General features: G+C 47.2%; 1 protein-coding gene across 4 annotated transcripts in view; it reads right to left on the bottom strand.

Annotated features, from left to right (window-relative positions):
- tcn2 (transcobalamin II) overlaps window positions 1-26,343 on the bottom strand; it is a 156,152-nt gene that overhangs the window by 44,381 nt on the left and 85,428 nt on the right. For 2 of the 4 annotated variants that reach the window (XM_070887627.1, XM_070887630.1), the window contains exon 2: window positions 614-692. In XM_070887627.1, coding sequence (XP_070743728.1) covers window positions 614-692 — 79 coding nt within the window. Of the gene's footprint in view, window positions 1-613; window positions 693-3,767; window positions 3,874-26,343 lie in introns of those variants that run through there. The other 2 variants (XM_070887629.1, XM_070887628.1) reach the window with 2 other exon arrangements.

Here is a 26,343-nt window from a genome sequence, read left to right as displayed (position 1 = left end):
AGTGTAGAAATGTTATGAGAGGCTTGGTAACCCTTCTTAGATTGTGAGGGTGGCAACTTCATTTGAGGATAGTCCTGTTAAGTACAATCATTTGTAAAAGTTTGAAAGATCAAAAGAGGGATACACGTGGAGAGATCCCTCTGTGAAAGGGGCCACCATGGCCTTTAAGAAAAGTGAGTACGACAACAATGTGTTCTGAAGCGACTGCAAGGAAATGGAAAAGCTGCTGCACAGTTTGGGAAGATGCAACTCCCAGACTGGAATTAAATCAAGATGACAATGGAATCGGTGTTGGACCAGAGCGACAGGCCTCTGCGGACCTCTAGTAGGGAGCTATGCACCCCTCTGTAAAAGGGGCATTGATGGCGAGACCTCTCCCCTCCTACCCCTTAAACTCAACAATGATGACAATACCTCTTCCATATTAGCCATTACCACAGCCAGGATACAGAAAAGGCAGAACTGTGAAAATTACTGCAACATTATTTCACATCTTCCCCAAAATGTAATTTACACTGTGTCAATTCTATTGAGTAAAACAGCCAACAGAGATTGTTACACAAGATCAAAGCCCCGAGATTGGCCATGAAGAGATTGTAACCGTTATACTTACTGACTGCGAGGAAGAGAACCTGTATGCAGGATATCAACAGCAACACTTTGAGCTGCATGATGCACTTCAGGAAAACAACCTGTTTCATAAAACACAGAAAGACAATCCTTTAAAGATGGATGGGTTTTCCATTGATAAAATGGAAAAGGAAAAGCTATAAGGACAATTACTGACCAGTCACTTAAAATATTTAGTCATTAGGAAACTGTCATTGACAGGCTGATCATTTACCAGGTTGCATCTCAAGAGGGTTTGCCTGCAAGTCTAAGCAAGTTATTCTATCCTGATGTAGATCGGTGATGAAGCAACATTTGGAATTGCATATGCAGTTTTGCATACCCTTCCTTCAAAACTAAATAGATTCAACATTGGCAAACATTCAGAGAATAGCAACTGGATAATTCCAATAATTAGGGATCCAAGATAAGAAGGCATTCACAATAATTTGAATTGCAATAAACTATTGCTTATTGAAGACCGGGGAAAGATCCTACATTGGATAATGCTAATAGTTAAAAATAATCATCAACAGAAAGGCTGTTCTGTTCATTATCCTGGTACATTAGTGAGAGCGTACCTGGATAACCAGGACAGGGACAATATTTTCAAACGGATAGGGAATTGGGACTGACTTATTAGAGTGATCTAAAATTCAGAAGCCAAAAAAATCTACAAGGGTGAAAAAGACCCCAAATAATTCACATTTAATTCTAAATATTTATTTTTTAATTATATGCATTCAAAACACTGTCACAGATGAACCCTAGAGAAATGAACTCAGCAATCTCATTAATTAAATCCTTCCAGTGAATGGCCAAAATTCACCCCCAAATTAATTCACTTTCCCACCTCTGCCAATTTCATCCCATCCACTATACACACTTGATTGAATTCTGGCTTGTTGTTGCAGCAAAACTACAACAATCTGGCAAAACATGACCACCAGGATTTGAATCCAGTAGTAATGTGGTCCTTGTTTCCTGCTTTTTGCGGTAATTGCGGAAACCACGTTTGAACCAGTTTGTGAAGATCTGGTGTATGAATAGGCAGCACAATACCAAGACCCTGGGACCCAATTCATTTGGAAAATTAATAGACAGCAGTACCAATTCATTGGTATTTTCTCCTCTTATAAAAGGGATAATTTTGACTTTGTGCAAAATTTACCTCCTTGTTGTTCCCTCTATATCATGCCTCTCTCCCAACATTGCCTTTGAAGTGCTATGATAATGTCCACGCTCCTACCCATTCTGTGCATGCCAATTCTGTGCACTTCCCCTCCTATGCCAGTTCCCTAAATTCACAGCAGAAATTGTATATAGTGACTGGGGAGTGCAGACTGGACTCCTGGGCAGTGCCTGCAGATATTTACAATTATACCACCCACACCACCTCACCTACCACCCCACCACCCCCATATTTGGAGTAAAGTTGTAAGTTACTAGCAGGTCTCCGGTCACATTATTCATAAGTTGGAGGATTATGGTACTGTACAAGGACATGTTACACACAAGGGTCTGGGATTTGTGTCAGTGGCAATTTCCCGACATTAATTTGAATCTGTCGCCAAATCAAGCGAAGCTCCAGCGTCCAGCAACAGTGATGTCATCAAGCAGGTGAAGCAGCCAATCACATTGAAGAATTCTCACAGACAGCAAACCAGGAAGTAAAATGCAGAGATTATAAATGTATATTTAATACATTTTACAGAGAGCGAAATAAAGCTTGGGACATATCCACAGGATTAAGGGAGAAGCTGAAATCTCAACTAAACTTTTAATATAAAAAAATGTAATTCTGATCATATAAATAGAACAAAATTGACATTCCACAAATATAGGGCCAAAACTGTTGTTCAGCAGTCAATATGCTGTTAAAAATCAAGTTACATCTCTTTCAACAAGGCTTAATATTTCCAGGGTTTTTAAACAGTGATATTCCAGTGTAATTCGGGAAGTTTTCACCAGGAATTACATTTCAGTGTGATTTGAATTGATTGTGGGCTCCGAAACACAACCTGTGGAGAAGCGTAGAATCACTGACAGCAACTTCTGGATTTCCGTGTTTATCTGCACACGTGCTGGCTCCAGAAGTTGATGTCATTTTCAGAGGGGTAATGACAGCAAACATTGACAGTTTTGCCGGCAATACCACCTCAAAATCCAGGCCATTGTATTATTCTGCTGCCAAGGAAGAGCTGTGTGTAATTACCAGCTCATTTTTGCCCATTATCCCTTTTGTCTCTTAAATCTCTCCTGCCTTCCACCCGATCACAGACCTTCCCCTTTGTTCTTTCCTCCCCTCCCCTCCCAGTGCCCATGTATTTCCTCAAGAATCTGTTTCATCTCGAACTTCTCCAGTCCTGACTAAGGGTCACAGATCCGAAACGTGAACTCTGTTTCTCTCTCCACAGATGCTGCCTGACCTGCTGTGATTTCCAGCATTTTCTGTTTTTATATTAGAGCCGTGTGTAACCCTGGCCTGTCCCTTTAAGGCCATCATTTAGGTCAACTGGAGGCTAATTGCTCTTGGGGCCATCCTGAGATCAACGAGAGGGTTTTTTTCTTCCTGTTGCCGGGAAAGTTCCTCTTTAGATTGGCTTTCTCACACAAAAAATAGGAATGTGCATGTGTGATACCTGAAGTGTGACGGCCCTCACTCAATGCATTTATATATAAAGACAGAAGATACATTGTACGTCCTTAAACCTTAACTATCTCTCCTCAGCTGGCTGCTGATTTCCTTCCCTCTCTGAACTTAAAGCAAGCCGAAGGAGGTAAGACCAGATTTTCCAGTTTAAAACACTTAAGGCTGGAGAAACGGGTTGGAAGAGTTGATAGGAACAGATTGGAAAGACGGACTCTGCAGCAATACTAAACTAATTTTGTTGCTGTATAAGATTTATACGCGAAGATCTTTCAGTCTAAAAAGAAGTGTAAGTCTGTTCACCAACTCACAAGTTAATGTGCAACCAGCTCGCAGCAATCGGAGCCCGGGCCGGAGTGCTCCGGATTGGAAGCCGGAACACAACCCGGATCCCCGACTGCCCACAGCTAGTGTTCTGCAAGACAGATCACAGATCGCCAAGCAATGGCCAACCAACACAGCACCGTTCATTCAACCCGAAATAAAAACAGGGAAAGCAATACCATACCGGCCAGCGGTCGAGAACGTGAAAAGGTGGGGTTTTGGCTTCCTCTGAACTTGCGATCACTCGGTATCATGTGAGTTCTCAGCTGACTGAAACCAACCTCTCTCCCAGCAAGCAAGAGGGAGGGGGCTCTGCTGTTTATTCCCCAACAGCAATTCAGTCAGCTTTCCGCACTGGCCTGTAGAGTATGTGTCCAGATAAAGTTTAAAGTACACGGTGTTATGTATCCAATTTACATATTTTTAACCTGCAATATTTTATTTCTAACATGTGTCATGTGCACTGTTTTGTAATGTGAACACCACTTATAATGTGATAGTTATTTATGTGCTCTACACTGAATTTCTGAAGCGCTTATTGTACATATAATATACACTTAGTTATAATAGGTGGTATACACTATTTCTAACCTGCATAATGTATACTTATAACATGTAATATACACTATTTCTAACCTGTATAATGTACACTTATTTATAACGTGGTATACACTATATCTAACCTGTATAATGTACACTTATTTATAACATGTGGTATACACTATTTCTAACCTGTATAATGTACACTTATTTATAACATGTGGTATACACTGTTTCTAACATGCCATACACTAGTTGCTCAGATTTTGCTGTGAAAATAACGATGAACTCAATGGCACTCGCTGTTATTTATGCCCAAATGGTACAAAACCCTCAGCGGTTATACCGAAATATCCAAAAGTTGCTGTCTGAGTTGCGCCACTCCATCGTTAGCTTAATGAAAATGGCATCTCGCTGTCTGCCTCACCATTGACTCGCGTGAAGTTGCTGTATTTGCGCGGTAGATGCAAACTAAACCTGCCACAGAAAGTTAAGACTTGTCCGTTACAGTCTAAATAGACGTGATAATTGTTAATTATTCACAGTAAACCTCACTGAAAATTAACGAGTGTGTAGTTTCATTCCTTCAGGTTTTAATTGCTGTTGGAGATTTTAAAAATGTAATTTAAAATTTTATTTTTTACTTTTCCTTTCTGCCTCTTTTCTCTCTCTGAATCCAATCTTTCTGTCCCTGATTTAGCATTGAACTCACCCACTCCAATTTACACTTCCTTCTCAGTTAATTTTACAATTGTTCATTCTGATTGGTTAGGGAGACAGTTGTTGCCCTGTTCTCTCAGGTCCCAGATGTTCTGTTTCCCTCGCTGTGACATTATCAGCTTGCACTTTCAGCAATTGCCACGCGAAGTATTTAAAATATAAATGGCAAGGGCAAGTCTAACAAATGGCAGACATGTTAGATGTCCTGCTACAGCAAATTATGGCCCATTATTTCTAATGTGTATAATGTACACTTATTAAAACATGTAATATACAATGACCTAGAAATTGGATATGGACATGAAACAGGCAGTGTTAAGGCCCAATGATGTTAAGCTGTCCCACCTCAAAGTGGTCTAGACAGCAAGCAAAATTCGTGCTCAACATCCACGACTTCAGCCAGTTGGAGGAGAGTGTGCTGGACATAATTGCGCAGCAGGTAACAGAAGCTGTGGCAACCGGTGAGGACAACAATGGTATGGTCATTCATAAGAATATAAGAACATAAGAAATAGAAACAGGAGTAGGCCATACGGTCCCTTGAGCCTGCTCTGCTACTCAATTTAGATCATGGCTGATCTGATCATGGACTCAGCTCCACTACCCTGCCCGCTCCCCATAGCACCTTAACCCCTTATCATTTAAGAAACTGTCTATTTCTGTCTTAAATTTATTCAATGTCCCAACTTCCACAGCTCTCTGAGGCAGCGAATTCCACAGATTTACAACCCTCAGAAAAAATTTCTCCTCATTTCAGTTTTAAATGGGCGGCCCTTATTCTAAGATCATGCCCTCTAGTTCTAGTCTCTCCCATCAGTGGAAACATCCTCTCTGCATCCACCTTGTCAAGCCCCCTCATAATCTTATACGTTTTGATAAGATGACCTCTCATTCTTCTGAATTCCAATGAGTAGAGGCCCAACCTACTCAACCTTTCCTCATAAGTCAATGCCCTCTTCTGCAAAATCAACCTAGTTGTTACGTATGTAATAACTCGATAAACTGAATACTGTAAACTAACACAGGTACAAACCTGGCTCTGCTTTATTAGGACCCAAAGCGATTACATTACATGATGACTTGCCTTTTATACCTGGGCTGCACACATGTGCGTATAGCCCAATGACCTCCGACAGTCGCGACACCTGGTGGCTAGTAACCCCAAGCATACATACATGACAATATCCCCCTTTAAGATATTAGTAACAGTCCTTTTACAAATTGAGATGGTCCGGGGCTTTCTGCTCCCGAGTTGATCATCTCAGTTCAACTCCAGCCTTGGGCGAGCGTTCTGAGTCTGTTATGACTGGGGGCTGGGTAGCCGATCTGATGGGAGTGGCAATGACCATGTCAGGGATTGAAAGTCCAGATTCATTGATGACAGCGGAGTCCTCTGATGACTGAGGGTAGGTTGGTTGGTCACTGATTGTGTCTTCCTCAGACGGTTCCGGTTCATCTGTGTGCCACAGTTTTATCTGATCAACATGCTTCCTGCATGTCTGCCCATTCTTGAGCTTGACGATAAACGTTCTGTTACCCTCATTGGCCGTAACAGTACCGGCCATCCACTTGGGACCTTGACCATAATTTAGTACATACACAGGATCGTTAACAGAAATGTCACGTGACACAGCATCGCGATCATGATACCACTGCTGACTTTGACATCTGTATTCAAGTCAGGGTGGACAAGAGAGAGCCAGGTCTTGAGATCTCTCTTCATCAATAGTTCAGCAGGGGGAGACCCCGATAAGCGTGTGGGGTCTTGGCCTGTAACTAAGCAATATGCGTGACAAGCGAGTCTGGGACAGGTATCCAGCGCCTCCTTCTCCACCATTCCGTACCCGCGCTCCGCCCGTGAAAGTGACCTGGAGGCATAAGCTATGGGTTGTAATTTACCCGCACCATTGACATGTTGTAAAACGCACCCGACCCCATACGCTGACGCATCACATGTAAGAACTAGCTTTTTACCTGGATCAAAGAAAGCCAAAACACTGTTGGAACACAGAAGATTGCGTGCCTTATTGAAGGCACGTTCCTGGGCATCCCCCCCAAAACCAATCGCACCCCTTTCTGAGTAGTACGTGGAGCGGCTCCAGCAGTGTGCTTAAGTTCTGCATAAAGTTCCCAAAGTAATTGAGTAGCCCGAGAAAGGCGCGCAGTTCTGAGACATTCCGGGGCCTGGGTGCCAGGCGAATTGCTTCTGTTTTGGACTCTGTTGGGCGGATTCCATCAGCGACAATCCTTCTGCTCAAAAATTCAACCTCGGGTGCGAGAAACAGGCACTTGAATTTCTTGACTCGTAGGCCTACCCGATCCAACCGCTTTAGTACTTCCTCCAAATTACGGAGATGGGAGTCGGTGTCCCTGCCCGTGATAAGTATGTCGTCTTGAAATACAACCGTCCCCGGGATGGACTTGAGCAGACTCTCCATGTTGCGCTGGAATATGGCAGCTGCCGACCTGATGCCGAATGGGCATCGATTGTAAATGAAAAGGCCTCAATGGGTGTTGATGGTGGTGAGTAGCTTGGATTCCTCGGTCAATTCTTGCATCATATACGCAGATGTGAGGTCTACTTTTGAGAAAAGTTTACCTCCAGCCAATGTGGCAAATAAGTCCTCCGCTTTGGGCAGCAGGTACTGGCCTGTAGGGAGACTCTGTTTATGGTAGATTTGTAGTCCCCACAGATTGGTATGGATCCATCTGGCTTCATGACTGGGACGATAGGACTTGCCCAGTCGCTAAATTCCACAGGTGATATAATGCCTTCCCGCAGAAGCCTGTCTAGTTCGTGTTCAATCTTTTCCCTCATCACATAGGGTACAGCTCTGGCCTTGTGATGGATCGGTCTAGCATCCTGTGCAATTTAGATTTTGACTTTGGCCCCTTTGAAAGTGCCCACACCTGACTGAATGAGATGTTCAAATCGCTTTATAACTGTTGAGCAGGAGGTCTGTTCCTCTAATGACATGGCATGGACATCATCCCATTTCCAGTTTAGTTTTGCCGGCCAGTTTCTCCCCAGCAGTGCTGGAGGGTCTCCGGGGACAATCCACAGGGGAAGTTGGTTCACTGTCCTTTTGTGTGTGACAGAGAGCATGGCGCTGCCGAGGACTGGTACGATTTCTTTGGTATAGGTCTTTAGTTTGGTGTCGACCCTTGTGAGTTTTGGTCTGTCTCTTTTATGCGGCCACAGTTGTTCAAATTGTTGAGCGCCCATGAGAGATTGACTCACTCCCGTATCCAGCTCCATGTTGACAGATATCCCGTTGAGTCGGACCCTCATCATTATAGGAGGCATCCTGTTGTAGGAGCAGCGGCCATTGATCGTGTTGACCCGCTGTACATCGGTGTCCCGGGTACTGTCCCCGCCATCTTCTGGTCCGCTTTCCGACCCATCCGATTCGTATACCAGCCGAGCTACCGTTTTTTTGCACATGCAGGCCAAATGCCCTGTATATTCACAATTTCTGCAAACAGCCTGCTGAAATCGACATCCCCTTGACGAGTGCCCACCCCCACACCTCCAGCACAGACCTGTTCCATTGTTCAAAGTGTTCCCAAAGAATGAGCTGCGTCTGGCTGATCTCTCTTGAGCTTCTCTCAGTTTGTAGTTGATTGCTCGCATTGTGGGTTGATGAGGTGTGAACGGCCGTTCCTGTGGCCCTTGATGGCTTCTGCCTGCTGTCGAGAGCCTGTTCTCCCGGTTTTGTCTGTGTGTGGGGGTAGCAGCTTGTTTAGTGCTGTGAACTTCTTGTTCCGATATTTCGTTAGTTGTCGTACCTGGCATTGTAAATCAACCTCGTTTCTTCTTCGCATACCAAGAATGTCTGTGCAACCAGCAACTGTGCTGTTTCCTCTAAGGTCAGGTTCTTGGTCTCTATGTGCTTTCGGAATATGCCTGCGTGGCCTATTCTTTCAATGAAAAAGTCTCTCAGCATTTCTCTCCTCAGTTCATCAGAGAACTCACATAAACTAGCCAACCTCCAAAGTTCTGCCACGAAGTCGGGTATGCTCTGGCCCACACAACGTCTGTAGTTGTAGAACCTGTGTCTGGCCATGTGTAGGCTGCTCGCTGGCTTCAGGTGGTCTCTTACCAGTGTGCTCAATTCTTCAAACGACTTGCTTGCTGGTTTCTCGGGTGCCAACAGATCCTTCATTAAAGCGTATGTTTTCGAGCCACAGCTGGTCAAGAGATGGGCTCTTCTCTTGTCTGCCTTAACGTCGCCTAACCAGTCTTTGGTTACAAAGCTTTGCTGGAGCCTTTCTATAAAGTCCTCCCAATTGTCTCCCGCATTGTACTTTTCATCTGATCCGTTGTTCGCCATTCTGTGGATTCTGTAATCCTGTAACTCGTCACCACTGTAAAGTCCTGTCCCCTCAGTACAGATTCACATGAGGCATGTAGTGAAGTCAAGATCACTCTGGACCTGCACTTTTATTTCACAGCTCTGGAATGCTGCACTTGCCTGAGACCTGTCCTTATATACCTGTCTCTTGCAAGTGCACTCCTGGTGGTAAGGTATGCTGGTGGTTACAGATCATATCTTATTTCAGTCATGTATAGCATGTTAGGATACAGTTATATATAATAATGTAAGATTCATGACAGATACATTGTGGTCTAATTAACTGTACATACATTATACATACACAACATCACTCCCCCCTAAGTCTTGTGCCACTGGCCTTTGCACTGTGTACTCTGGCCCTCGACTTGAGTGCCCAAAGCCCTTGCACTTTGTCTGTGCTTGGGAATGGCTCTCTCCCTGTAGACCTCCAAGTCCTTATTGCCACGCCATTTGAAATGGTCAGCAGTGGATGGTTGGAGGTTGAAGTGAGGGTTGTGTGGGTTCTGGGTGTGATCCATGTGTGTCCATGGCTGCATACATGCATTCCCCCCCCCCCCCCCCCATACATAGACCATGTGTGTGGCTTGACATCTGCATTGGCATACATGTACAGAGAATAAAAAATAGGATTAGTTATAATCACTGTTTGGGTTCAGCAGTAGTAGAAGAAGTACATATTACAGATTAGGTACATACGTGGTATTACAATCTTGCCTCTGGGGTGTAGGTGCAGATGGGTGAGGATGCTAGTTCCAGAGTAACCGGACTGTGTCCAGGTTGTCTGATGGTGGTGCTGCACCCCCTGCCAGCTGGGTGGGCTTGGATCGCTCACCTGGCTGAGTCTCAGGGCCTTTGCCGTTGCCTAGTGGTGGGCAGAGCCACAGGAATGTGTGGCGTTCCTGTCCTCCTTTTGAGGGCTGCAGGGTCTCCCTGCTGCCCTTCAGCGGTGGTGGGAGCCTGGTCTTCCCAGGTCCCGTCGGGAGGGCTGGAGGGTGCTGGCCTCTTGCTCCCGGTGCTGGCCCTGGTGGTCAGAGAGGTAGGGCCGATTGGCGGCAGGGTGCCAGTGGTGTTGCCTGTGCCGTCCGCTGATCACTGGGCCTGCAATGGGTATGCTCCCTCTGTGTGTGTGTGGCCACACTCCCTGGGGCATCACATTGGTCCCAGAGGCGCAGGCTACATGATCGGGTAGCCCGCTGGACCTGGGTGCTTCCCACGGGAGGTTGTCCTTGGTTTTGCTGGTGTACATGTAGAACCCGGCATCACACATCATTTCATCATTTACATTCATGATACATTGGTTCTGACCGCAATCAGCCAACTCGACATTGTTAGTTGTCTTTACAAATTCGCATTTGTCAATTACATCTTTGCATTTGTCAATTACATCTCTTCCCTGTGTACAATCGGCATCGCTGTTCAAAGGTTACATTTAGATACTTGCATGTGTCAATTACATCTTTTCTATGTATCTTTCCAGCATCGCTGTACAAAGGTACATTTAGATACTTGTATTTGTTAATTACATCTTTTTTAGCATCACCGGCATCGCTGTACAAAGAGTGGAACTATCCCTTTAATTGTGGTGGGTTGCCGGTCTCCTTTAAGAGGGCCTTGCAATCTTTACCCTAATCCGGTTCGCTGCTCGGCATCACATGTTGTTCCCTCAATGCTGCCCCTCATGGTCTGGTCGTGGCCATCTTGATTTCAGATGTTTCACCTTGTGGTGCGGGCGCCATCTTCTCTCTCTCCACGAGGTAGGCTGCGGTGATCCTTTTCTCCCCAGGTTCTGCCACGGAAGCCGGGAATTTACCTTTTGCACCTATCTTCTTCCTTTGGAGTCCTGCCACTGGAGCCCAGAAGGTGAGGTCTGGTCGTTTGGGTTGGATCATCTTGCCGTTGGATTGTGCGGTCTGTGTCGTCGCCACACAGTCAAGTCGGACGGTAAGATCTTCAGGTGCTGTGATGGATCCTAATTTGGGGCCGCGTAGGACGTCGATCGCCGGGGCCTGGAGGCTTTCCCAGCTCCAACAGATTTGGATTTGTTTCATCCATCTTCTTCCCAGCAGCGTTGGACTACCACCAGCAACGATCTACAAAGGTAGCTTGTGCATCGCGCCGCCGTAGGACACCTGGACATCCACGCTGCCAATGACTGGGATGGTGTCGTTTGTGTAGGTGAGCAGCTTCACCCGGATCGGGAGCATTTTAGATCGTTCGGCGGGATTGTCCCAGAGTTTCTCGAAGGCCTCCTGATTCATCAGCGATTGGCTCACCCCTGTGTCGATCTCCAATGAGAATGGAACACCATTGATTTCGACTTCCATTTTCAACGGGGAACTCTCGGTGGAGCAGGTAAACACTCCGTAAACCTCTTCCTGGGGCTGAGCTGCCCCATAGACTCTCCCTTCGTCTTCATCAGCGCTGGAGCCCGGGTGATCAGCCAACTCTTCAGCGACTCGGTGAGTAAACTTTCTTCTACACATTCGCTGGAGATGGCCTTTAGTGTTACAGCCTTTGCAAGTATAGTCTCGGTATTGGCACTGGTGGGCCCTGTGATTTCCTCCACAGCGCCAGTATGGGGCTGGCTGGTTGACCAGTCGGTTCACGGTACTTGCTGGGTTAGAGTCCTGGGGGTAAGTCATCATCCTCTTGGAATCACAGGCCGAGACCATGAATGTCTGGCTGACGTTAATTGCCGTCTGCAGGGTAACCGTAGTGTCCGCAGAGAGCAGTTTGTGGAGGAGGCCCTCGTGGCCAATTCCAATAACAAAGATGTCCCTCAGTGCTTCGGTGAGGTGGTCGCCAAAATCACATGGTGCAGCTAATCGTCTCAGGTCTGCAGCATATTTTGCGATTTCTTGGCCTTCGGGCCGCCGGTGTGTATAGAACCAGTGTCTGGCTGTGAGGATGCTCTCTTTAGGTTTGAGCTGTTCTTGTATCATTGTTACGAGCTCTGCGTACGTTTTGGTTGTCGTCTTCGCTGGGGCTAGCAGGTCCCTGACATGGCCATAGACGGTGGGCCCACAACTGCTGAGCAGGATAGCTCTGCGCTTATCAGCCAACGAGGTCAGATCGTCTCCTGCCAGGTCATTTGCAATGAAAAAGTGTTTGAGCCTTTCCACAAAGGCATCCCAATCTTTCCCATCAGCGAATTGTTGAAAGTTGCTAAGATTAGCCATTTTGCGCGTGGAAATTCGTAATCTCATCGCCAATTGTTATGTCTGTAAGCACTCTAGTAATGACTCCACGAGGTAAGGTATTGTACTTTAACTGTTGTGACCGTAGTCCATTTATTGCAGCTCCTGAATGAGGATACACTGAGGTGAGCTCCCTTTTATACTTGGTTACCTGCAGTGAGCAGGTGACCCTTAGGTCTCCACCAGTAGCACCCTCTGGTGGTATAGGTATGGTGTGTACAGTGTGAAGATACATTCAGTGGTCTAATGTAACTGTACATATATTATACATACACAACATTCTCCTCTTGCAACCACATTCCCTGTTACCTTAGAACCTTGAAAGAAGTTTATAAAGCTGCTGAATTTGCAAAAGGTTGCACAGAGCCAATCAAACTGAACACATCGGGTGCAAGTTGGTGCTGATGATCCCTTTAAATACCACTGCTTGGGCCTCCTTCCTGCTTCTTGCCGCTTGCTCAGCCCGTCGCCCATTGAGGCATGCCCGTAAGTTGAACAGCGAACTCCAAACTATCAGATCAGGCATTAAGTGAGCATTGTACACTCACTGATATCACAATCGGCATGATTTTAACGATCGCTGATATCGGCAGCGCTGTCAGCCATCCGAATTTGGCAGCCGAATCTGGCGGTAACGGGTGGCGATAAACTCCCCAATTTTTAGGCCACTATTTTTAACATGCATTATGTTCACTGTTATTTATATATAATATACGCAATTTCTAAATTTGTGGATGACATCAAATTGGGGAGGATAATCAACACTGAGGAGGACTGTAAAAAAATTATAAGACATTAATACACTTGCAGAATGGGCATATGATTCCAAATGAATACGTGTGAGGTATTACATTTTGGGAAAAAAAATAAGGAGGTCACATATTATTTGGAAAATAAGAATCTAAATGAGATAGAGGAGCAAAAGGATCTGGGAGTTCAAATCACTAAAAGTTGCGATGCAAGTCAATAAGGCCATAACAAAACAAAACAAAATTAAGCACTAGGGTTTATTTTTAGAGGAATAGAATTGTAAAGTAGAGAGGTTATGCTAAACTTGTATCAAACCTTGGTTGGACCACACTTGGAGTGCTGTGTACAGTTCTGGTCTCCACATTATAAAAAGGATATAGAGGCACTGGAGAGGTGCAAAAAAGATTTACAAGGATGATACCAGAACTGATACCTATCAGGAAAGGATGAACAGTCTCTTCTCTCTTGAAAAGGGAAGGTTGAGGGGGGACCTAATAGAGGTCTTTAAAATTATAAAAGGTTTTGACACAGTAGACATAGAGAGAATGTTTCCACTTGTGGGGAAGAGCAAAACTAGAGGTCATCAATATAAGATAGTCACCAAGAAATCCAATAGGGAATTCAGAAGAAACTTAAACATTGACTACACCCCAAAAGTACTTCATTGGCTGTAAAGCGCTTTGAGGTTATGAAAGGCGCTATATAAATTCAATTCTTTTTTTTTTAAAGAGTGTGGTGAGAATGTGGAACTCACTACCAAAGGGAGTAGTTGAAGCGAATAGTATAGATGTATTTAAGGGGAAGCTAGACAAGCATGAGGGAGAAGGGAATATCGGGTTATGCTGATTTAGTTAGATGAGGAAACTGAAGTGGCGCATAAATGCCAGCATGGACTGGTTGGGCCGAATGGCCTGTTTATGAAAGAAGAACAGAAAATGCTGCAAATCTCAGCAGGTCAGGCAGCATCTGTGGAGAGAAACAGAGTTAACGTTTCAGGTCTGCGACCCTTCGTCAGAACTGGAAAAGTGTGAGATGAAACAGATTCTTAAGGAAGTACAGGGGCAGTGATAGGGGGAGGGAAGGTCTGTGATAGGATGGAAGGTAGGAGAGATTAGAGAGACAAAAAGGATGATGGGCAAAAATGAGCTGGTAATGGCACAAATTAAGAAACAAATGGATCTAGATGGGTTGTGAATGGCTGAATCATCACCAGCTGCCATGGGAAAGAGAAAAAAAGGGGGATTTGTAAAAAGAAAAAGGAGGAAAGGAGAAAAAAATAGGGGCAGAAGTTAGTCTGAAATTGTTGAACTCGATGTTGAGTCCAGAAGGCTGTAATGTGGTAAATGAAAGGTGAGGTACTGTTTCTCGAGCTTGCATTGAGCTTCATTGGTGCAGTGCAAGAGGCAGAGGACGGAGAGGTCAGAGTGGAAATGGAGCGGAGAATTAATGTGACAGGCGACCGAAGCTCTGGGTCACGCTTACGGACTGAATGAAGGTGTTCTGCAAAGCGGTCACCCAATCTGTGTTTGGTCCCCCCAATGTAGAGGAGACCACATCGTGAGCAGCGAATACAGTATACTAAATTGAAAGAAGTGCAAGTAAATCGCTGTTTCACCTGGAAGGAGTGTTTGGGGCCCTGGACAGTGGGAAGGGAGGAGGTAAAAGGGCAGGTGTTGCATCTCCTGCGCTTGCACGGGAAGGTGCCGTAGGAAGGGAAGGAGGTGCTGGGGGTAATTGAGGAGTGCACCAGGGTATCACGGAGGGAGCAGTCCCTTTGGAATGCTGAGAGGGGAGGGGAAGATGTGATTGGTGGTGGGATCATGCTGGAGGTGGCGGAAATGGTGGAGGATGATCCGTTGAATGTGGAGGCTGGTGGGGTGAAAGGTGAGGACAAGTGGAACCCTATCATGGTTCTGGAATGGAGGGGAAGGGGTGACTGTGTACAGTTGGAGTACTGCATACAGTTCTGGTCACCATATTATAACAAGGATATCGAGTCACTAGAGAGGGTGCAGAGAAGATTTACAAGGATGATACCAGAAATGTAAGGGTATACCTATCAGGAAAGGATGAAATGGCTGGATCTCATTTCTCCTTAAAAATGAAGGCTGAGGGATGACCTAATAGAGGTCTTTAAAATTATGAAAGGTTTTGATAGACTGAAAATAGAGAGAGTCTTTCCACTTGTGGGGAAGAGCATAACTAGAGGCCATCAATATAAGATAGTCATTAAGAAATCCAATAGGAAATTCAGAAGAAACTGCTTTACCCAAAGAGTGGTGAGAATGTGGAACTCGCTATCACAGGGAGTGGTTGAAGTGAATAGTATATGTTGTGTATCTGTAAAGCATGCACTCCCATGTTCCGCCACCAGGGAGCTCATCCCCTGAAGTCCCAAGGGATCCCAGCATATATAAGCCGGCCCTTAAGGCCTGTTCCTCACTCTGGAGTGTCTTATTAAAGACTGAGGTCACTGTTACTTTAACCTCCCTGTGTGCAGCCTCATCTGTGTAAGGAACACAATGACTGGCGACGAGAATACGAATCCAACGCAAAGATGCGGCAAACTGTGGGCATCCTGAAGAAGTTCTCGGAGGGTGAGGACTGGGAAGCCTATGTCGAACGGCTAGACCAGTACTTTGTAGCCAACGAGCTGGACGGAGAAGGAAGCGCTGCAAAAAGGAGAGTGGTCTTCCTCACGGTCTGTGGGGCACCGACCTACAGCCTCATGAAGAATCTTCTGGCTCCAGTGAAACCCACAGATAAGTCGTATGAGGAGCTGTGTACACTGGTTCGGGAGCATCTTAACCCGATGGAGAGCGTGCTGATGGCGAGGTATTGGTTCTACACGTACCAGCGATCTGAAGGTCAGGAAGTGGCAAGCTACGTCGCCGAGCTAAGGCAACTTGCAGGACAATGTGAGTTTGATGGCTACCTGGAGCAAATGCTCAGAGACTTTTTTTATACTGGTTATTGGCCACGAGACCATCCTACGAAAACATTTGACTGTAGAGACATCGACCCTCAGTAAGGCCATTGCGATAGCACAGGGGTTTATGTCCACCAGTGATAACACCAAACAAATTGCTCAGCACACGTGCTAGCAATGTTCATAAATTAACTGGAACTGTGTTTGTGAGCAGAAATGTACAGGGCAGAACCCACGAGTCTGCAACTGCCAGCAGGCCTCAGGTGACCCAGATGACTTAGAGTTCCCAACAAAGGATGAATGCAAGGCAATTCACATCTTGTTGGCATTGTGGAGGCTTCCATTCAGCCTATTCATGCTGCTTCAAAGGGTATGTTTGCAAGAGCTGTGGAACAATGGGGCATCTCCAACGAGCTTGCAAATGAGCTGCAAACTCTGTAAAACCTGCTAACCACCACGTGGCAGAGGAAGATCGGTCCATGGTGGATCAAAGCAATTTCGAGCCTCAGAGAGAGGAGGCAGATGCTGAAGTACACGGGGTGCACACATTTTCAATGAAATGTCCACCTATAATGCTAAATGTAAAATTGAATGGCTTACCCGTAGCCATGGAACTGGACACTGGCGCTAGCCAATCCATCATGAGTAAAAAGATGTTTGAGAGACTGTGGTGCAACAAGGCATTCAGACCAGCCCTGAGCCCCATCCACACAAAACTGAGAATGTACACCAAAGAGCTTATCACTGTCCTGGGCAGCGCCATGGTCAAGGTCACCTACGAGGGCACGGTGCATGAACTGCCACTCTGGATTGTCCCGGGCGATGGCCCCACACTGCTTGGAAGAAGCTGACTGGGCAAAATCCGCTGGAACTGGGATGACATCTGAGCGCTATCACATGTCGATGAGGCCTCATGTCCCCAGGTTCTGAACAAATTTCCTTCCCTTTTTGAGCCAGGCATTGGAAACTTTTCTGGGGCGAAGGTGCGGATCCACTTGGTCCCAGAGGCACGGCCCATTCACTACAAGGCACAAGCGGTACCTCACATGATGAGGGAGAGAGCGGAAATCGAGCTGGACATGCTGCAACGCGAGGGCATCATCTCCTCAGTGGAATTCAGCGAGTGGGCCAGCCCGATTGTTCCAATACTCAAAAGTGATGGCACGGTCAGGATTTGCGGCGATTATAAAGTAACTATTAATCGTTTCTCGCTACAGGACCAATACCCACTACCTAAGGCAGACGACCTTTTGTGATGCTGGCAGGAGGCAAGATATTCACTAAGCTCGACCTGACTTCGGCCTACATGACGCAGGAGCTGGAGGAGTCTTCGAAGGGCCTCACCTGCATCAACACGCACAAGGGACTGTTCATCTACAGACTGTTTGGAATCTGGTCGGCTGCAGTGATCTTCCAGAGAAACATGGAGAGCCTACTCAAGTCGGTAGCACACACGGTAGTCTTTCAGGACGACATATTGGTCACGAGTCGGGACACCGCCGAGCACCTACAAAACCTGGAGGAGGTCGCCAGCGACTGGATCGCGTAGGGCTGCGGCTGAAGAGGTCGAAATGCGTCTTCATGGCAACAGAAGTGGAGTTTTTAGGGAGAAAGATCGCGGCGGACGGCCTTCGGCCCACAGACACCAAGACAGATGCTATCAGGAACGTGCCCAGGCCACAGAACGTCACGGAGCTGCAGTCATTCCTGGGACTCCTCAACGATTTTGGTAACTTCCTACTGGGGTTAAGCACCCTTTTAGAGCCCCTACATGTGTTATTGTGCAAAGGTGAGAACTGGGTATGGGGAAAAAAACAAGTAATTGCTTTTGAGAAAGCCAGAAACATTTTATGCTCCAACAAGCTGCTTATATTGTATAATTCATGTAAAAGACTTGTGCTAGCATGTGACGCGTCGTCTTATGGAGTCGGGTGTGTATTACAACAAGCTAACGTTGCGGAGAAGTTGCAACCTGTCGCCTATGCTTCCAGGAGCTTGTCTAAGGCCGAGAGGGCTCACAACATGATTGAGAAAGAGGCATTAGCGTGTGTGTTCGGGGTAAAGAAAATGCATCAGTACCTGTTTGGCCTCAAATTTGAGCTGGAAACCGATCACAAGCCCCTCACATCCCTGTTCGCGGAAAACAAAGGGATTAAATATTAATTCCTCAGCCCGCATACAAAGGTGGGCACTCGCGCTATCAGCGTATAACTATACCATCTGTCACAGGCCAGGCACCGAGAACTGTGCAGATGCTCTCAGTCAGCTACCATTGCCCACCATGGTGGTGAAAATGGCGCAGCCTGCAAACTTGTTGATGGTGGCGCAGCCCGCAAACTTGTTGATGGTGGCTCAGCCTGCAGACTTGTTGATGGTCATGGAAGCGTTTGAAAATGATAAATCACCTGTCACGGCCCGCCAGATTAGGACTTGGACCAGCCAAGATCCTCTGCTGTCCCTAGTAAAAAACTGTGTGCTGCATGGGAGCTGGGCCAGCATCCTTGTTGAAATGCAAGAGCCAATCAAGCCATTCCAGCGTCGAAAGGACAAGCTGTCCATTCAGGCAGACTGCCTATTGTGGGGTAACTGCGTAGTGCTCCCAAAAAAGGGCAGGGAAACATTCATCTCAGATCTCCACAGCACACACCCGGGTATAGTAATGATGAAAGCGATAGCCAGATCCCACATGTGGTGGCCCGGTATCGACTCTGACTTAGAGTCCTGTGTACGGCAATGCAGCATATGTGCTCAGTTGAGCATCGCGCCCAGAGAAGCACCACTAAGTTTGTGGTCTTGGCCCTCCAGACCATGGTCGAGGATCCATGTCAACTATGCGGGCCCGTTTCTCCGTAAAATGTTCCTGGTGGTGGTGGATGCTTTTTCAAAATGGATTGAATGTGAAATAATGTCGGGAAGCACCGCCACCCCCACCATTGAAAGCCTGAGGGCCATGTTTGCCACCCACGGCCTGCCTGACATACTGGTCAGTGACAACGGGCCATGTTTCACCAGTGCCAAATTTATAGAATTCATGACCCGCAATGGGATTAAGAACATAAGAACATAAGAATTAGGAACAGGAGTAGGCCATCTAGCCCCTCGAGCCTGCTCCGCCATTCAACAAGATCATGGCTGATCTGGCCATGGACTCAGCTCCACTTACCCGCCCGCTCTCCGTAACCCTTAATTCCCTTATTGGTTAAAAATCTATCTATCTGTGACTTGAATACATTCAATGAGCTAGCCTCAACTGCTTCCTTGGGCAGAGAATTCCACAGATTCACAACCCTCTGGGAGAAGAAATTCCTTCTCAACTCGGTTTTAAATTGGCTCCCCCTAGTTCTCGTAAACATGTCCCTCGGCTCCGTTTAAACCAGCCTCCAATGGGCAGGCAGAGCGGGCAGTACAAACCATCAAACAGAGCCTTAAACGAGTCACAGAGGGCTCACTCCAAACCCGCCTGTCCCGAGTACTGTTCAGCTACCGCATGAGACCCCACTCACTCACAGGGGAGCCTCCCGCTGAGCTACTCATGAAAAGGACACTTAAAACCAGACTCTCGCTGGTTCACCCCAACCTGCATGATCAGATAGAGAGCAGGCGGCAGCAACAAAATGTAAACGATGGTCGCGCTAGTGTGTCACGGGAAATTGATCTGAATGACCCTGTGTATGTGCTAAATTATGCACATGGTCCCAAGTGGATCGCGGGCACGGTGATAGCTGTAGTCAAACTAGACAATGGACAAATTTGCAGAAAGCACCTGGACCAAACGAGGCTGCAGTTCACAGACTGCCCTGAACAACCCACCTTTAGACACCACCTTTTTCGAGCCCACAACACACACCAAAAGGATCAACGACTCCACGCCGGACCAGGAAATCAAACTCATCACACCCAACAGCCCTGCAGGGCCAACAACACGCCAGCCCAGCGAGGGCACAGCCAACACACCAGAACAGACATTTGTACCGAGGCGGTCCACCAGGGAAAGAAAGGCTCCCGACCACCTCACCTTGTAGTTTTCACTTTGACTTTGGCGGGGGAGTGATGTTGTGTATCTGTAAAGCATGCACTCCCATGTTCCGCCACCAGGGAGCTCATCCCCTGAAGTCCCAAGGGATCCCAGCATAAAAAAGCCGGCACTTAAGGCCTGTTCCTCACTCTGGAGTGTCTTATTAAAGACTGAGGTCACTGTTACTTTAACCTCCCTGTGTGCAGCCTCATCTGTGTAAGGAACACAATAGTATAGATGTATTATGAGGGAGAAGGGAATAGAGGGTTATGCTGATAGATTTAGATGAGAAAAGACTGGAGTATACTCGAATGGAGCATAATGCTGGCATGGACTGGTTGGGCCAAATGGCCTGTTTCTGTATTGTATATCCTATGTAATCCTACGTAACACTGCTCTGTATATTATATACAACAACTTGTATTTAAATAGCGCCTTTAACATAGTGAAACGTCCCAAGACGCTTCACAGGAGTATTATGAGATAACAATTTGACTCCGCGCCGCATAAGTAGAAATTAGCGCAGGAAAATCTTGGTCAAAGAGGTATGTTTTAAGAAGCGTCTTGAAGGAGGAAATAGAGGTAAAAAGGTGGAGAGGTTTAGGCAGGGAGTTCCAGAGCTTGGGGCCTCGGCAACAGAAGGCCCTTCCACCAATGGTTGAGCGATTATAATCAGGGATGCTCAAGAGGGCAGAATTAGAGGAGCACAGATATCTCGGGGGGGGGGGGGGGGGGGTTGTGGGGTGGAGGAGATTACAGAGATAGGGAGGGGCGAGGCCATGGCGGGATTTGAATATAAAGATGCGAATTTTGAAATCGAGGCGTTGCTTAACCGATCGCCAATGTAGGTCAGCAAAGGGTGATGGGTGAGTGGGACTTACCTAGGGTAGATTGTGGGAGGCCAGCCAGGAGTGCGTTGGAATATTGAAGTCTAGAGGTAACAAAGGCATGGATGAGGGCTTCAGCAGAGACGGGCAATGTTACGGAGGTGTAAATAGGCAGTCTTAGTTATGCTGCGAATATGTATGTGGTCAAAAGCTCATTTCAGGGTTAAATATGACACCAAGATTGTGAACAATCTGGTTCAGCCTCAGACAGAAGTTGGGGAGAGGGATGGAGTCAGTCACTAGGGAACGGAGTTTGCGGCAGGGACCGAAAACAATGGCTTCAGTCTTCCCGATATTCAATTGGAGAAAATTTCTGCTCAGCCAGAACTGGATGTCGGACAAGCAATCTGACAATTTAGAGACCGTGGAGGGGTCGAGGGAAGTGGTAGTGAGGTAGAGCTGGGTGTTATCAGCGTGCATGTGGAAACTGACGCTGTGTTTCCGGATGATGTCGCCAAGGGCCAACATGCAGATGAGAAATAGGAAGTAGCCAAGGATAGATCCTTGGGGCGACACCAGAGGCAACGATGCGGGGGTGGGAAGAGAAGCCATTGCAGGTGATTCACTGGCTACGATTCGATAGATAAGAATGGAACCGTGCGAGTGAAGTCTCACCCAGTTGGATGACGATGGAGAGGCGCTGGAGAAAGCTAGAGTGGTCAACCGTGTCAAAGGCTGCAGATAAGTCAAGAAGGACGAGGAGGAATAGTTTACCTTTGTCACAGTCACAAAGGATGTACACAGTAACATTGCCCTATATTATGAACCCAGTCATTTGCACTTAGAGGATAAGCCAAACCCAGAAGTTTCTCTGGAGTGTATAATTGTAACTGCCCAGCCCAAGTTCTGAGTGACTTTGCAAAGTGTCATTCGAGCCATTCTGACTTCAAAACTCCCCTGCAAGCAGTCAGAGAGGATAGAGCTCCACAAACCCAACAAAAACCTCCCAAATCCCTGACCCCAACCCATGTGCATGTCTCCCCCAGCCGAAGTTCCTGACACTCCCAGCCGAACTTCATCCCCCGCCCCCCCAGCCCAAGTTCCTTACCCCCCCAAGCTCAAGTTCATGCCTCCCCCAGCCCAAGTTCCTTACCCCCCAGCCGAAGTTCATGTCTCCCCCAGCCCAAGTTCCAAACCATCCTCTCCCCAGCCCAACTTCATGCCCCCCAACCCAGGTTCCTGATCTTACTCCCCACCACCCACCCCCCTCCCACAGAGCCATAGACGGGGCATTGTTAACAGGTTTATTGGGTATGAAGTGAATAGTGACAGTGTCGTGACTTTTGGATTAAATCCACTCCAATGATGTCCCTTGCAACACATGCCACGAACTTTCCGAGAAACCGGGTGTGGGTGTAAAGGGGGTTGGAAGAACACGGTCTCTCCCCTCTGATGCCCCTTCCCACTTCCCCATCTCATCTCTCCCACCCCATCTCTTTCTCTCCCTCCCCCCTCCATGTCTCTCTCCCCGCCCCCCCCCCGTGTCCCTCTCTTATCCCGTCTCTCTCTCTCTCTCTCTCTCTCTTACACCCCCCCCCCCGTGTCTCTCTCTCACTTCCCCCCTCCCCTCCGTGTCCCTCTCTTACCCCGTCTCTCTCTCTCTCTCTTACCCCCCCCCGTGTCTCTCTCTCTCTCTCTCTTACCCCATCTCCCTCCCCTCGTCTCTCTCTCTCTCTCTCCCCACCCCGCTCTCTCTCTCTTCTCCCCCTACCCCCGTCTCTCTTTCCGCCGTGTCTTTCTCTCTTTTCCCCCCCCCCCCCCCCCGTGTATCTCTCCGCCCCCCCCCCTCCCCAGGTCTCTCTCTCTTCTTTCCCCCCCCCCCCTCCCTCCCGTCTCTCTCTCTCTCTCTCTCTTCCCCATCTTTCTCTCTCACCCCCCCCCTTGTCTCTCCCTCTCTTCCCCCCCACTCCTCTCTCTCTCTCTCTCTCTCCCTCCCCCCACCCAGTGTCTCTCTCTCTCCCCCCGCCAGCCCGCCGCCTCTCTCTCTCCCACTACCTCCGCTGTTTTCTCTCCCACAGAAGGCCGCAATAATGCAGAGGCTGGGAGCGATGTTTCAGCAGCGCACTGCATGCGGACTCATCGGGGCCCCACTTCTGGGTCCGAGGAGTCTGTGCATGTGCGAGAGGCATCGGGGGCAGAATCCAGAGGACGCAGGCACAGAAAAAACATGTGCAAATAGTCACTCTGCTATATTATATAATAATAACACTGCTTTTCCAGTTGAGCATAGAACCGGTCAGCACATGGGAGTGCAGATGCCCTCACCCGAATGTCGACCTCTCAACATAAATTGCTCTGGCTCTTTGCTGGTGGGGAGGAATCTGTAATAACAACAACAACAACATTTATTTATATAGCGCCTTTAGCGTCCCAAGGTGCTTCAGAGCAATGTTACAAGACAAAACAAATATATTTTAACAGAATGAGACAGGGACGATATGTGAGCCATAGGCTTTTGAGAGCTCTGTATCCGCTATAGGGGTACAGTTTTTAAGAAATTGTTTGAAATGTCAGACTGACCAAGGCAGGGCTGTATAGCTGAAAGAAATCTTTAAAAGTAGTTAAGGTCAAACAAGAACAACTTCCAGCCTGGAAGGGTGAAAAACAAGGAAATAGTTCAGATGGTAGGCGGCGGGAGAGGAAGGGGCGAGTGAGTATCTCTGCGCTGAAAGATAATCCTTGCTGTTGGTTTTTTCATCTCTGCATTGAACATCTAGTCTGCGTGTCTAATTGACCACTGGGTCCTTGGATTGCTTCGGTTTACTACAATAGAACAACTTTTGTTTTTACAATATAAGGGAATAAAAATCCTGTGTCTTTATAAAGTACACCCTGTAAAGAACTCCAACTTTGACCTGAAATACTCAGTCTGCTATTCTGTAGCTACAGGGAAAGTCAGCTCGAAATACTGATAATTGATAAAATTAACAGCACCTAGCTTATGTGTCAGCGGTGGCTCAGTGGTAGCACCGTTGCCTCTTAGTTAGAAGGTTGTGGGTTCAAGTCTCACTCAAGGGGCTCAATTTTGTCCAGGAGTTGCTCCATATTTTTTTGGAATAGGCTACTTTTTCTGGCATAACTTAAAAATCCCCAGTTTCCTCAATCAATTTGCACCAGCGTAACTCACTTAGTTCCGTTTTTTTTAGGGTAGTTTTTTTTTCGCAAAAGTAGGCATTACCAGCCATTTATGCCAGTTCTGCCCAGGCCAGCTATTAGTTACTCCATTTCTACTTAGACCAACTTCAGAAAACCCTTGCGGAGAGATAAAGAAATCGGCGCAGGTAGGTACATCGGAGGCCATTTGGCCTGGGCTAGGGGCTGGACCTGGACCTAAACCAACCAAGCCTTGCCCTTAGCAATGTTTGCAAACAAAAACTACTAACAATTGTATAAGAAATAAAAAATTAAAGTCCTACCTTCATCTTCAAACTGCAATTCACCTTTCTGCACTGGGCCCGGGAAGGCAGCGGGCCGGTGTGGTAGGCCACTCGGTCTGGGCTAGGGGGCGGGACAACACACCGGGAGGCCACTCGGCCTGGGCTAGGGGCAGGAGCGAGTGAACTGGCCGGCATCAGGATTCAACGGAGAGGCTGCAAGCAAATCAATGGAGAGGCTGGGTGGGGGGGAGGGGAGAGAGAGAGAGAGAGGGGGAGCTGGCAAAAAAAACTTCCAAGCTCTAGTCTCACAGTGTCCAGAGTTCAATCCAAATAAATAGCACATAATTACCGCTTCTCAGAATTTTAAGGACAGGATTCATGTTCTCCCCTCCCCCTTTTAATCTTTTCTCCAATGAAACAAAGTTCAGCTCTGCATCTTGTCATGTATTTAATCTTCATGTAACTTTAACTTTCACGTAACAACACTGCATACTGTATACACTTAAGAAATGCACACCTTGACCACAGGGGGTGAACTTGTGGGAGACACTCCTCACCTGGTCATCTAGGTATATAAAGGGAGGTCCCATGGAGGGTCATCACTTCTTTGGTCTTGTGAATAAAGGTTCGGGTCACAGAGTGACCTTGTCTGCAGAATGTGCCACATGTGAATTTATAGCAGTGTGTAAGGACATTACATTTGGCGACGATAAACGGGAATCGACGACTCACGAGAATGGCCACCAGTAGCATTGAGGAACGGTACTGTGTTAGTGAGGATTGGGACGATTTCATTGAGAGGCTCCAGCAGAGCTTTGTCACGAAGGCTGGGAGCGGCAGCAGCTGACAAGCGAAGGGCGCATCTACTGACCAGCTGTGGACCTAAGACGTATGCGCTGATGAAAGACCTGCTCGCACCCGAGAAGCTGGCGGACAAAACCTTTGAAGAGCTCAGCAAACTGATCAGTGAGCACCTCAAACCGGTGAGCAGTATACACATGGCCCGACACCGATTCTATATACACCGACGTCGGGAAGGACAGAGCATACTGGACTTCGTTGCGGACCATCGGCGCTTGGCCAGCCTCTGTAAGTTCACAGACGCCTGCAGGGGGGAGATGTTAAGGGATTTCTTTATTGAGGGCATTGGTCATGCTGGGATTTTAAGAAAGCTAATTGAGACCAAGGACTTGACCTTGGAAGCGGCGGCGTTGATGGCTCAGACCTACATGGCGGTGGAGGAGGAATATACGCGCACAACTCTGCTTCCAACGTGGCGATGGATCATGGAGTTAACATTGTAAGCGCGACTCAGAACCCCACAGGCAGGCAAGGGCAATTCGACATCACCCAGGCAGCAACAGACTCTAGAGTGGGTCCTCAACAGAGACAATGGCAGGTTGAATGGACATTTACGCCATCACGGTGGACAATGCGTCCCAGGATGGGGCCATTGACACCCACTAACAGAGTGCTCAAGAGTAATCAAAGAGACAATCAAAGAGGAATGCCTGGTAACAGCCCTTTTGTTCACAACAATCTCAGCTCATGCTGGAGGTGCGGGGGCAGACATGCTGCAAAAACCTGTAGGTTTCAACAATTTATCTGTAGAAATTGTAACTTCAGTATACATTTAGCCAGAATGTGCAGGAAGCCTGCAGCGAGGCTAATTTACGAGGTAGATGATCCAGAAGAGGAGTCTGTAAGGCAGGTTGATGCTTGGAACAAAGCAATGGACGCTGAAGTTCAGCGGGTTCATGTGGCAAACATCCACAGTTCATATACCAAAACGCCACCTATGATGATGAAAGTCCTATTAAACGGCATCCAGTCACTTATGAGTGTCCAACAATTCGAGAAACTATGGCCACTCAGAGCGAGCAGACCCAAACTAGAACGCATTGACACGCAATTATGGACGTACACCAAAGAGATCATCCCAGTGCTAGGCAGTGCAATGTTGGTGGTCACACATAATGGATCAGAG

Source organism: Pristiophorus japonicus, chromosome 8 (assembly GCF_044704955.1).
Source record: "Pristiophorus japonicus isolate sPriJap1 chromosome 8, sPriJap1.hap1, whole genome shotgun sequence".
Taxonomy (NCBI): domain Eukaryota; kingdom Metazoa; phylum Chordata; class Chondrichthyes; family Pristiophoridae; genus Pristiophorus; species Pristiophorus japonicus.
Note: the sequence above shows the minus strand (reverse complement) of the source record. Positions and strands in the feature narration are given on the sequence as shown.